Below are 12,995 nucleotides of genomic sequence, written 5' to 3'. Positions count from 1 at the left end.
CTCCTGGTTCCTCACACTTGAGACATACTTTGTAAATCGTTCTGATCTAACTAGGTTGTTACCTTAAAAATAAGACCTCACGAGGTCTCGCTGGTTTTTACAGACTGCTCTGTTTTCCCCTGCTGCGCTGTGTTGCAGTGTGAATGGGTGAATTCTGTTTGAGATGGAGCAACCCCATGGCATGCTGCTAGGAAGCTGGGAAGCTGCTCATGCAAGTGCTTCAGGGCCATGAGCTGGGACGTATCGGCTTATTTCAATCCCAAACCAGTGCCTCTGGCCTGGGAGAACTGGGCTGCTGTGCCTTCTGCCGGAGTTGGCTCCATGAGGTGATTTTATGGGGAGTTTGAGCTCAGGCCCCTGCTGTTCAGGTTAAGCAGAGCTTGTGCTGTTAAGGGGCGTTTCTCTGCTTTCCCAGGCGTTTGCACTGGGATTTGTGCTGACAGTGCTCCTGTCAAAACACCCGCCAGCGAATCCCAGATGCGTGGATGTTAGCTCCGTCCAGGGAGCTGCTGGCAGGCGAAACCCCGCCACGGGAGAGGTGATACCTCAGCAAACGACCCAATGATTTTCTGATTAGTAAAACATTTGGTGGTGTTTCACACGAGAGCCTTGATTGCACAGAAGCGTTTGGACAGAGCCGATGGACTTTGAGCCTGCATTCCGGCATGATCCAGGCTCACTTGCCAGCATAGCCCAGCACTGAGTCCTCATCGAGGCCCCAGGGGTCCTGCTGTGGTAAAGGGAGGGCAGAAGGAAAAGAAAGACCTTGCACCGTAACCCGGCCTCTTCCCATCACCTCCCCAACACCCAGCAGGGTCTAATGGATTCATCTCCACTGACCACCAGTCACCCGCCTGCCCCAAACCCAGGGTTTTTGCGGGCTGGAGGCAGGAATTGGGCTGCACAGGCAACCTGAAACCCAGGGCTGAGTTTTGGCATTGAGGCTTGGGGTAGGTGTTGGCTGCGCTGCGCTGGCCAAATCCTGCTTTATTTCACTGCCTTGTCTGTAAAATTATCCCTGTAGCTTCGTGATTCTCCATTGCATCGCCTTTCCTGAGCCCTGCTCATGCCATATGCCATTGCTGTGCTCCTCCCAGGTTTTGTTGCTTCCCTGGGTGAATAAATCCCCATGCCTGGATTCAGTGGGGCACTGGGATGATTTGCGTTGGCCTGATGGAGGGAGGTACCGGCTTGAGAACCGTCCCTGGTGAGTGGGAAGAGCCAGCTGTGTGCCAGAGCCGCCCTGTGCCCGGCGCATCACCAGTCTGCTCACCACAGCATCATCGGGGAGCTTGCTGCAGCCAGTGGCCTGGGTTCTTTTGGGGTCAGAAGCCAGGTTTTTGAGTGTGTTTAACAGAATCTGCCATTTAGGTGCTTAATCCTGTAATCTGCTGGTTTTGGTTTTTTTCCTTGTGTGTTCCACCCTGTCCTGAGCCGTCCCTGCTGTGGCAGAGCCTTGGCGGGCATGTGGGTGGGGGGTCTTTCCTGCGTGGTGGCAGTGGGAGATGTGCACTCCCTGTGCTCCTACAGGATTTGAAAGACTTAAAAATCTGTGCCGGCTAAAGCGAAAAGTTAATGTGAATTTAACTGACTTCTGCCCTGCAATTAAAGCCACTCAACCCCATTGGGGCTCTGAGTTTACATTCTTTACTGAGGCACAGTGTGTAATTATATATGTATAATTTAAACTGTGCATATGCATGTGTTCCTATTATACACCAAGGAGCAAAGGAAATTATCCAGGAATTAAAGGGGGAGAGGCGGGTGCAGGCACGGAGAATGGCTCACTTGTGTGGATGTGGCAGCAAGGGGAAGCTGGAGGGATCACATCCTCACCACTGCAAACATCTTTGGAGGGTGCAGAAAATGAGAACTCGCTGTATTAAACGCTTGTGGTGGGCTCCGGACTGGGACATGAAGAAGGTGCCTACAGTGGGGGGTCAGGAGCGAGCCCCCATGTTGAGAGGTGCCAAGCTCCTGCCAGGTCCCTCGTAGTGCCTGGGGACAGCAGGGACCTGCCCAGCAGTGCCCTTGCAGCTCCCAGGAGCCCTGCCTAATGTTCCCTCTTTTCTTACAGCCACTTCCAATGGGACGCTGGATGGCCTGGAAAACCGGGAAGGAGGGGTCTGCCAGACACGCTCCATGAAGATTGTCATGAAAGTGGGGCAGGGTGAGTCCCTCTGTGCCCTGGGGTCTGCTGGCACCGAAACGCCTTCGCCCTGCAAAACAGCCCCTGAACCAGGACCCCTGACCTGCTCTGGTTAGGAAGGGGTCTGGGTTCTGGAGAAACAGAGGCCAGGTCAGCTGGTCCCGGGAGCCCGGGAGGCCCCCAGGATTAGTTCAGCAGAATTTCATTTTTGGATATTTTTTTTCCTCCCTTTTTTCTTTTGCCAATGCTTGCACATGTTTTGTGCATTGGATTAAAATGGAGTAATTGTTCTGTGTTACCTCCTGGTTTGTGTCCTGGTGGGAAGTTAGAGCAGTGCGGGACCCGTGAACCATGCAAGTGCATCGGCGGGGGAGTTGGCACAGCAAATGCCCCTGGGACTTGCTGGGCACCTGAGGGGGGGTTTGAGCTGGGCAGGCATTAGTGCTTGGGCTCAGCGTGGTCCCTGCAGCTCTCAGCAGTGGTGGCTGCCATGCTGTGGGGAGAACACTGGTCAGCAGTGGGGATGGGACAAACACCAAGGGACAGACATCATTGCTGCCGATGGTGCTGCTGTGGCAGAGTCTGGAGGTGGCCCCGCGACACCTCCCATCCCCAGCTGCCTGGTGCCTCCCAGCCCCAGCAATGCTCCCAGCTCATTTTGGCCCCCGACTCGGATGCACAGCTCCTGGTGGCTGCTTTTCATTATTGTGTTTTCACTTTGAGGCCAATATTTATAATAAACAGAAGAAGCAGTGCTACAGCCTTGGCAGGCTGCCTTCCCTTCCCTTCCTCCTGCTGCCCGTGCAAGAAATTTGCCCCAACCTGCGCACGGGAACTCAGAAAACATAAAAGTGGGGAGGGGGGGGTGGTCAGGTGGGGAAGCTGCTGCCCACAAGCCCTGAAGTAGCTCAGCCTCGCTCTGCTGCTCTTGGCATCCCCAGTTGCTCCTGCACCTCCCTTGCGCCCCGGGAGGGGGGCCAGCTGGGATTTCGGGGGCAGTTGTTCTTTAGGCGGAGGGGTGAGCTGCTGTCATCCCAAGATGAATTGAGGCTTCTCATCCGTCCCTTCCCTCTCTGCAGATCCGAATGCAGTAATTCCAGAGCAGCTGACAACGAGTCGGCCAAGCAAGGAGTCCGACAACACCGTGAAAATCATCACGCAGAGCCCACGCAGCAAGGTCCCCGCCGTGGAGGAGCCCGGCAAGCCAGGTGAGTTTCGCTGGGGACAACACCCCAGGAGAGGGATGGGGGCTCTGCAGGGTTAGGAGGGTGGCAGGCAGCTGCTGCCGGCAGAGCGTCTGTGAGCTGGGCTTGTTACATGGATGCTGGGGATACTGGGGGCTCCAGAGCAAGGATCCAGATGGGTTCCCATAAGCGTTGCGCCTGTTCCTGCCAACCCCGCTGCTCACAGCATCTCCTCACCTCAGCCCTGCACCTTCTGGCTATGGACTGCTTGGGACATGGTGCAGACAGCCAGGCTGCGGTGCAGAGCAGCTCGGGTTTGTTTTCCCAGCTCCGGTATGTCCTGGCAGGAGCTTTGCAGGGAAGTGCTGTTTCAGCACTCTCCTCCTCCTCCTCACTGCCCATCTGTTCTTCCGAGTACATCTGAGATGGCTTGGGGGAGGTGAGGTCCTCGAGTTTTTGAGCTGAGCCAGTGTGAAAGCCCTTTGAAGGTGATTTCCTGAGTTCCTGACCCTGCTGAGAGGAAAGTGAAATCAGATGATGTAGGGAAGAGTTGCTCTTTCTTCTCGCCCGGCATGGCCAGCCAAGTGCTCTCCCCTTGGGGGGCTGGGGCTTCCCCAGCTCGGGGGTCAGTAATCGGATATCACGGGGCTCCGGGTATCAGAACCCACTTTCACCAGGGCATCCAGGTCTGTTGCGGAGAGCGAAGGCTCCCAGGGTCCAAGCTGGTCATCACCCGGACGCAAGCAGCGCTCTGCTCCATTGCCTGGGAGATGGGAAAGGGGAGCAGCAATATAGGGTGGGGGAGAGGGTGCACGGTCCCTCCTCTGTGGGTGCCCAGGGTTCCTGCCCAGTGCCTGTGGGCTGGCCTGAATGGAATGTGTGGGTCTAACTGGAGTGGGAAGGTGGGGCAATGCTGCTGTCCCCTCGGAGGTGAAGAGGCTGCTCCCCTCCCCAGGCAGCACCAGGGGAAGGTGCTGTACCAGACTTTGGGGGCAGAGAGGGGCTCCAGTGGATGGCTTGCCCTCAGATGTGATCTGTGCGTGGATGGAGCACAGAACCAGCTGCGCAGAGCCCCCTGCAGAGAAGGGGCGCAGGCTGCCTGCCAGGGTCTGACGCCGCCTCCCCTTGCCTTGCAGGCTCTGTCAACCAGGACGGCCAGGAGACCCAAGGTCCCAGCGACGGCTTCTTGAGCTCCAAGGTGGCTGTCTTTGCAGCGATCGGTGCCGGCTGCGTCATCTTCATCCTCATCATCATCTTCCTCGTCGTCCTCCTGATCAAGATCCGCAAGCGGCACCGGAAGCACACGCAGCAGCGAGCTGCAGCCTTGTCCCTCAGCACCTTGGCCAGCCCGAAATGCAGCGGGAACGCGGGCTCTGAGCCCAGCGACATCATCATCCCCTTACGGACTACAGAGAACAACTACTGCCCACACTACGAGAAGGTGAGCGGGGACTACGGGCACCCCGTCTACATTGTCCAGGAGATGCCCCCCCAGAGCCCAGCCAACATTTACTACAAGGTGTGAGGAGCAGCCTGGGCAAGCCGCCGATGCAGGAGCACGGGAGTGCCGAGTGTGGGGGGCAGCCACCCCCCGGGTCTCCCCACGGGCGGTCTGGCGCCGGCAGGGAGGAAGCGAAACGAACCCCACGGCACGGCGCGGGGAGCAGCAGGGTCCGGCGCTGGAGAGCGGATGGCTCGCTCGCACGCTCGTGTGCTGATCCTCCCCTTTGTATTTAGTTTTGTAGTTCTCAGCTTTTGTAATCCCGAGACTCGAGGGTGAGCCTTCAGCATCCTCCTCTTCTTCTCCAGACTGTGGCCGGCCAGGGGGTGGGTGCCGCGCCTTCCGTGCTCACTTGGACTCCGCCGGCAAACCTGGAGACTCCACTTCCCCTTTTCATTTTGGGATTTCCCTTCGTCACCCCTATGTCCTTGCGTGAAGTGCCCGTGTGCCTGGCGCCGCATCGGCCGCCACTTGGGTCCCGGAGCCTGGACCGACGCTGGGGCCGTGGCGAGGAGCCGCGGTCCAAGGAGGAGTGAGCAGCCGTGGGGGGAGGAGGAGGATGCTTTGCCTAGGTGCCAAGATGCAGACAACTGTGCAGGGAGGAAGCTGGCAAACCCGATTTACTACTACTACTATTATTATTATTATAATTATTTTAATTTTTTGTAACAATTTTATTTTTGTGAATTCCGGGCGGGACTCCGGCCCGCCGCCTCCTTCCAGCACACCGGCCCGCCGGCCGTGGGGCAGACCCCGCTGCTCCCGCCGCTGCCCTTTTAAACTTTTGTGTTCGTAGCTGTTGACTCTTGTTTTAGTCTCTTTATAAAAAGAAAGAAAGAAAAAAAAAAATATCTATACCATGTCTGAAGCATTCAGTGCGCGAGAGTCCGGGTGCTCCTCCTGCCCCATGCGGAGCAGCAGCCTTGTCCCGGCAGCTCTTTCCGACCTCCGAGGGGGTCCCACTGCAGAGAAAAGCCTTTACTGAGGGGTTCCACCAGGCTGGGGCTGAGCCTGCTGGAACTGAAGCGGAGGGGGGCGGAAGGGCAGAGGGTAGCTGCAGCCCCCAGTCCCATTCCCCAGCTGGTGATGCTGCGGGTGGCAGTCCTTGGAAAGGAAAACTGGAAAACAAATGTTCCCGACCCGCAGCTCCTGCTGGGGGGCTGGGGGTGCCAGGCTGGAAGGCCCCTGGGAGGTGAGGTGTACCTCGGGCTGGCCGTGGCACCAGGCTTGGCTTGGCTGGGAGCTGAGCCGAAGGCTTCTCCACCCGCCTGATTTACCAGGACAACCTGGTGTCCATCTGCGGGACCTGCCTTTGGGGACCGGCCCCCAGCAGCGCCTGCCCCTGCCCACGGTGCTCCCGGCACAGGAACATCCCCCCGCTGTGCCCCCTCCCGGGGGTCGCGTAGCCTGGGCTCGCTCTGCCCTTGCCTTGCCCATCTCCTGCCCAAAACTGGAAGGGGTTGAGCCTTGCGCTCCTCTGGTGGGATCATTCTCAGATCCCTCTTCCCAGGAGGACCCACCAGCACTGTAGGTGATGCCAGTGAGCGTGGTGGGGCTGACGGTGTCGTGCCACCTGCCTGTCCTCGGGCTGTCCCAGCCAGGGGGCCGGCGGCCACCCTCTCCTTCCTCGCTTTCTTTTCCTTTCAGAAGTAGCTGCTTTTGCTCAGGGAGCAAGCGTGGGGCAGGTGGTGCTGCTCTGCCAAGGTGGCTCGCCATGCTGCCAGCGGTAGGTTTGCAGTGGCACGGGGCTGCCTGGCCCGGTTTGTCCTCACCTGTCGCCAGGGCCCCGAAACCCGCGCTAGGAAGTGCCCAAAGAGCGAGAGAGCTGCTCTGCAAAAGTGCCTTGATGAGGAGTGGGCAGGGGCGGCAGGAGGGGCAGAGCAGGGGACAGTGAAACCCAGCAGCTCGGGTGCTGTGCTGGGGGTTTGGCTGTGGTCCTCAGTGGGATGGGAGCATCCCTTGGAGTCGCATTGTTGGGTTTTGTTTGTTTTTTTTTTTTAAAGGCAGGAGTTTGCGCTGGAGAGGAGCAGGCTGCCCAGGCTCTCCTCCCGCCCTCAGCATCCCAAGGCGAGGATGGCTTCCTGTGCCCAAAACCAGCTACTGTCCCTGGGAGAGAAGAGTCACAGCCGGTGCACCCCCTGCCCGGCTCTCGTCCCTGCTCCCCCGGCCCCCACTGCCACAGCCCCCCTGTGCAGCACCTTTCAGCCCCCTCTCCGCAGCATTTGTGCCAGCACTGCCCACCCTGGGCTGCTGCTGAAGGGCCGGGAGCCACCCCAGCTGGGACCCTATGCTCCCTGCCGGGCACTGGGGTCTGCTTTCAAAAATCACGGAAAACGTTGTCTTAAAGAAAATCCCCCTTTCCCTCACTGGTGCCCTTTTCCATCTGCCAAGTCCTGACCTGCAGTTCCCAAAATGGGCACAGCCCCAGCTGGGCGGTGGTGGCAGCGGTGACGGTGGCGGTGGAAGATGCTTTATCAACTGGGAGATTCTTCCCGCAGCCCAGGGAGCGGCAGCTGGCGTTGAGGAGGCAGTTGGGGCATGATTGAGTTTTGGTTTGGTTTTGGAGGAGAAGGGGCAGATTCTGGCCTTGGGTTGTACCAGAATCAAACTGATGGCGCTGGGTTGCTTCCCATGGTGGCTCCCCTGGCATGGTGGCTGTCCCCAGCTGGGCTGCAGCTCCGCGGCCCCGTCAGCTCCACTCCTGTTGCTGGGGGCAGCTGAGAAACCTTGTAAATATGTGAAGAAAGGGTGAAATCTGAACTCTTGGTTTTTGCTGAGCACCTCGGTCTGCTGGGTCCTGAAATGGAGTGTGTCCCTTTGGTTCTTTTCATTGAAAGCATTGAAGTTTGGTTGTTTTTTTCTTTTTTTTTTTTTTTTTTTTTTTTTTTTTTGCCCCCCTCCCTCTCCCGTCCCCCCCCCTCCTTTTGTTTGTGTAAATACTAGTCTTTTTTGGAAGAAATAATGTAAAGATGTTTTGTATAAACTCTGAATTATTTTCTGGTTGCTTTTTCTTAGAAAAACAAACAAGAACTAAAAAAAAAAAAAAAAAAGAAAAAAAACCACAAGAACGGGTGTAAAACATTGTCATACTGTGCTCAGCCCTGGAGCTGCCCCGTGGGGCTGTGCTGGTGTGCAGGTGCCACCGGGCAGAATGGCTGTGGAGGGGCTTGGCCGCCCCTGGGGGGGGTCAGGTCAGGGTAGGGGCCGTGCCCTCAATATAATGCAGGATCTGCCGGGCGCCAAGCAGAGAGCGAGGCCGGGAGCACCGGCTCTGTGCCCGCCACAGGGTTGGACCTGGCTAATTCCCAGCGAGTTTCTGGCTGCCCTGGGTCTGGGCAGAGCTTTCAGCCCTGGCCTGGTCACGGGCAAGAGACTTGGTAACATGGGGTGAGCTAAAGGAGCACCAAATTTATCTCCTTTTTGTAATCTTTAACCAAAAAACCACCCAAACCTCAGGATGTATAACTCGGTGCAGCATCCTGAGATCCTGATCCGCTTTTCCAGACCTGTGGAGCTGCTCTTGTTGCAGATCCTTTTTGCCCGTTATCCCTATTTTCCAGTTGCCAATGACAAGCACCCCGTAGCCCAATCTCTGCTTGGTGCCTGGCTCGGGGTGGCTCGCTCCTCTCCAGCAGCCCCCACATTTTGTGCCAAGGGTCCCTGCCCTCAGGGAGGTGGCCGTACCCACTGAAGCCATCTCTGGTGTCACCGTCATGCCTGGCAGCTGGAAGGCAGCTGGAAGCTCCTTGTAGTTTCAGTTGCCCACAGGAGCCCGGGCAGTTATCTGAGAATCCGCATTATATCAGCAGGGAGTGACTGGGGGCTGCCACAGCCTCTGCTGCCCTGGGGGGGTTGGAGGTGCTGGAGCAGGGCTGGTCCTCCCTCCCTCCGTCCCGGCTGCGCTGCGCACCAGCACACCCGCTCCACACGCTCCCACATTTCAGAGCTGTGACCACATCTACATCCCACAGTGTCGCATCCGCACCCTCGCCGTGGTCCCGCATCCCGAGGTGGGGAAAGTCCCAGCGTTCCTGGGCGGCTCAGCATCGCGCGATCAACCAGCCGTGGGGCTGCTGCCCCAACCCAGTGCCTGGCTGCCCTTGCTACGGTGCTGGCACCACTGGACCATCCGGGCTGCTGGATTTCTCTTGTCCGTCCTCTGAGAGGTGGATTTGGACTTGGAGCCCGGATGCAGCTGGTCCCGCTGCCGGTGCAGGGCACGTGGGATGGGGACTTCGGCCAAGGGCTGGGAATCGCCGCTGGTGGGCAGCAGGAGCGGTTTGGGCACCTCACAGCTCGGTGGTGCACGGGGACGCTGGGGCTTCAGCTGTGGCACGGAGGGAATGAGGACCCTCGGTGCCAGGACCTCTTCGGGGGGTGGCTGGTCCCCAGGCTGCTTCAGGGGCATATCCCAGAGTGGGACTCGGCAATCCCACGCTGGTTGATCGTCCTTGGCTCCCGGTAGGGCTCTGGCAGTGCTGGGCATCGGGGTCCCGTCGGCCGTGCTCCCCGGCGCTGCAGACTTTTCTTTCTTGGTGTCATGTTCCTCTTTTTGATTCCTTTTGCCTTCTCCCTGGCTCTCCCGCCCAGTAGCATATCATCGGCATCGGTAACCAGCTCTGTGGCATCTGAACTCCATGGAGCCATGATGGAACCTGATATATTGTTAAATAAAAGGGTTTTTTTCCTATGGAAAGCTGGCTGTGTCCTGTGTGCTTTTTTGCTGCCCCAGGTTGTCTGTTGAAATTGCAGCCTGGTCTGAAGAGATCTGGGACAAGTTAGTTCACACAGTTCATCGCCGGCTTTTTCTGCTGGTGTCGGAGGGAGCTGTTGGGTTCGTTTTGGTCAGCTTTAAAAATTTGGAGATTTTTGTCCAATAGTTTCAGCATCTCACATGGCCCCAGTGACTGGATGGACTTAGGGCTGGATACGGATGGATATGGTTGGATACTCAACGGATACAGTTGCATTTGATGATCTTAAAGCTCTTTTTCCAACCTCAGTGAGTTTACGATTCTGTGGCTCTGTCCCTGCAGCTGGAGGTTCCTCCGAGGCCGTCAGCTCCCCTGGGTGCATGCCCCCTGCCTTGCTCCTGGGAGCAGAGCTGCCTGCCCAGCCACTGTGCCAGCACGGTCCCTGGGCTCGTGGGGTGCCTGGTGGCCCCCATCCCCCGGGAGCTCGAGGGACTGCCTCTGCCCTGGGGAGCAGGCAGAGCCTCACAGGAGCTCTTTGTGGACGGCTCAAGGCAGTCATGTTCGTCCCATCTGGTGATTGATACTTATTTAGTCACTCCTCAATGTACCTTCATTTGATAAGTTATTAAAAAGTAATTTTAGGAAATGGGATGGTAATAAATCCTTAACAGATGGTGCTTTTGCTGGCTCCAAAATGGGCTCCACCACAGTCATTGCTCTTGCTTTTTATAACCAGCTTTCCTATGGCATTTTGCCTCGCTATAAAGTACCACGCAACGCAGGACACTGAATGAGAAGTGGGGAGTGGATGGGGAACGCTTGGTGAGAGTCTGTCCAGCCATGTTGCTCAGCCCAGAGCCTGGATTTCTGATTTTGCTGGACTTTGGACATCTCTTTGCTGCAGGGATAGGACCACGCCTCTGCCCTCTCTGCCTGTTCTGGTGAGTGCAGCCCCTTGGTGACAGCTGATGCCTCCTCTGAAGATGGCCCTTCCCAGGGACAGTAGTTGGGCAGCCCAGGACAGCAGGTAGCATGGAGGCAACTTGGGGAGTCTGGGACGGCTGAAGAAGGAAGGTCTTGGGCAAAGGGCAGTGATGGAGCAGTTCCGTGTCGTCCTCATTGCTGATGTGAATCTGAGATGTAGAATGTGGGATGTGATGTGGGATGCAGGATGGAGGATGCAGGATGCTGGGTGCAGGACACAGGACATGGGAGGTGGGATGCAGGCTGGGGATGGAGCAGAAGTATGGGGAAGGGGTTGCGTTGCTTCCGCGTCAAGCTGGGCTCGAGGCAATGTGAGAGTGTGAGTGCTGGCTGCTGAGGTCCTGGGCAGAGGCTGCAGTCTCTGGGTGCTCCCTCCCTGTGGATCCCAGGGGACCGGCATGATGGTGCGGAGGCTGGGGCACCACAGCCTCGCCAGCCTCCAGTCCAGAGTAGAGGAAGGCTTTTAGCAACCTGCTACAACGATCAAGCCTCCTCCAGGAGAGGACAGAGGACTGTAAGCTCAGCCCGCCTGGTGTAAAACACGTCTGCATCAGTCCAGGTTGTCCCATCAGGGGTTGCAGATGCTGGATTGCATGGTTACTGCAGAGATGTGTGAAGGGATGCATCAGGTTTATGGGGTCTCAGAGGAAAAGTGAGGTTGAGGCACCAAGAGAGGGTGGGGAATGGACTTCTTCTTGGCCAACATGTGAGGGGTGAGAGACAAGGTGGGCCGAGGAGATCAAATGCAGCAGGCTGTTTCAGAGGTGCTTGGGTGCAGCCCAAGCCGCAGGGACCATGCCAAGACGTCTGCAGGAGCAAGCAGGGGCTGCTTGGGATCGGGGTCAGGGTGAGGGGAGTGGGCCTTTGGGTGTGACAGACATGCTTATATGTGGTTTGCTGGTTTGAAAATCATCCTTCTCTGCGTGCTTTGATCCCAGAGTGAATTAAATAATGCTTTTAATTTTAAACAGCTTCTCTGGTCCCTGATGCCCAAAGGGTAAAACTGTAAGTGCCAAACTTGCTCGGACCTGCCAGAGAAAAAGAAAAGCACTTTAACAGGTTCCTGTAACCCAGCACCCGGCCAGGGAGCAGGAATGCAGCGGGTTCCCCCCGGCTCCAGGGCTGCTCCGGCTGGGCCCAGCTGGGGACCCAGCAAGGGCTCAGGGACACCCACATCAAGGCCTGGTGGGACAGACCCTGTCAAACCCGTGGGACGTCCCCTGGTGCCCCTACCTGTGTGTGTCCCAAGGCTGCTGCAGAGCAGGGTCCCATGGGGCATGGATGCAATGGAGCTGCATCGTCCCAGTTGCATGGGGCTCGGGGAGCTGCCACACTCCCCTTCTGCTCGCACCCTGGTTCAACGTCCTGCAAAAGCAGCCGGGCTGGGAGGGGCGTTGCTGGGGACCATCATTGCTGTTGCTGGTGGTGGGGAGAGAGGCGGTGAAGCCACAGGTGCCAGTGCCCACAGGGACATGGGAGCTGAGGGCACACGAGCATGCGGCAGCTCTGCTCCCCAAGGCCGGCTGGCAGCCAGGGGGATCGGTGGGATCTCACCCAGGAGCCTCCAGATCTGGAAAGTTCATTAAAGCTGCAAAGCTGCTGATGTTTTTGGATGTCCATCAGGACCGGAGAAGTTATTTTAATTATTTAACATAAAGGAGCTTTCTGTCAAGTTTATTAACTCACCCTTGGCCAGATCCCACTTGGATCTGAAGCAGCTGCCAGGTCAGCAGAGCCGGAGCGCGTGTGACGGCTGCGTGGTGGCTGCGGGGAGGCTGGATGCTGGGGTGCACCGTGGCCCTGGTGCAGGAGCTGGCCTGCTGGGTGGCACGGCCAGGGTGGCACCCCATGTGAGCTTGCCGTGTGCCATGGAGGGGGGAGCCTACATGGGAAGCACCTGTACAACCTGGTTAAATGACGGGAGGTTCAAAGCACCTGGGTGGCAGGTGATCAGGTCCCAGCCCCGGTTTGCGACAAGGCTCAGCAGGATGCAGGAGCTGCCATGCAGCCGCAGCCCGGGCAGGCACAGCCCGGGTGGCCCCCAGGGTGCCCAGGGCACCGTCTGAGGCTGCCGGGTGCGGGGCCGACGCTTGCGTGGGGCACAGCTCCCGGCACCAGGGCTGCAGCATCACCTCTCCGGCCGCACACCCCGCAGCATCCCTGTGCTGCCGAGGAGGGCTGGGCTGTTACGGATGGGGAGATCAGAGCGGAGGCTTCCCGGGCCACCTCTGGCCTCGTAGCCACAGACTCGCATACCAGCGGGTCCATGTAACCTGGCAGCAACCTCCCTGAATGGAAAGCAGACCGCAGAGAGAGACTTGATGCTTTTCAGATGTTTTTGGTGTATTCTGATCTCTCCGTTTATGTAGGCGTCTCCTGAGAATCGCCCAGTTTGTCCCGGCATGCTGGGGGGGTGCAAGCAGGGGAGGCAGCAGCACTGGGGGGACTAAGCCTGCAGCAGCAGCTCCATGCACTGGTGCTGT

General features: G+C 57.9%; 1 protein-coding gene across 1 annotated transcript in view; it reads left to right on the top strand.

The window, feature by feature from the left end:
* EFNB1 (ephrin B1) overlaps nucleotides 1-9,530 on the top strand; it is a 54,861-nt gene extending 45,331 nt beyond the window's left edge. Inside the window, exons 3-5 of the mRNA XM_056359863.1 lie at nucleotides 2,078-2,170; nucleotides 3,229-3,357; nucleotides 4,470-9,530. Of these exons, the coding sequence (XP_056215838.1) occupies nucleotides 2,078-2,170; nucleotides 3,229-3,357; nucleotides 4,470-4,858 (611 nt within the window). The 3' untranslated portion in view covers nucleotides 4,859-9,530. The remainder of the gene's footprint in view (nucleotides 1-2,077; nucleotides 2,171-3,228; nucleotides 3,358-4,469) is intronic.
* Nucleotides 9,531-12,995: the final 3,465 nt, after the last annotated feature.

The sequence above is a fragment of the Falco biarmicus genome, chromosome 14, assembly GCF_023638135.1.
Source record: "Falco biarmicus isolate bFalBia1 chromosome 14, bFalBia1.pri, whole genome shotgun sequence".
NCBI classification, from domain to species: Eukaryota; Metazoa; Chordata; class Aves; order Falconiformes; family Falconidae; genus Falco; species Falco biarmicus.
The sequence above is the reverse complement of the archived record's forward strand: the minus strand, read 5'-3'. Positions and strand labels throughout refer to the sequence as shown.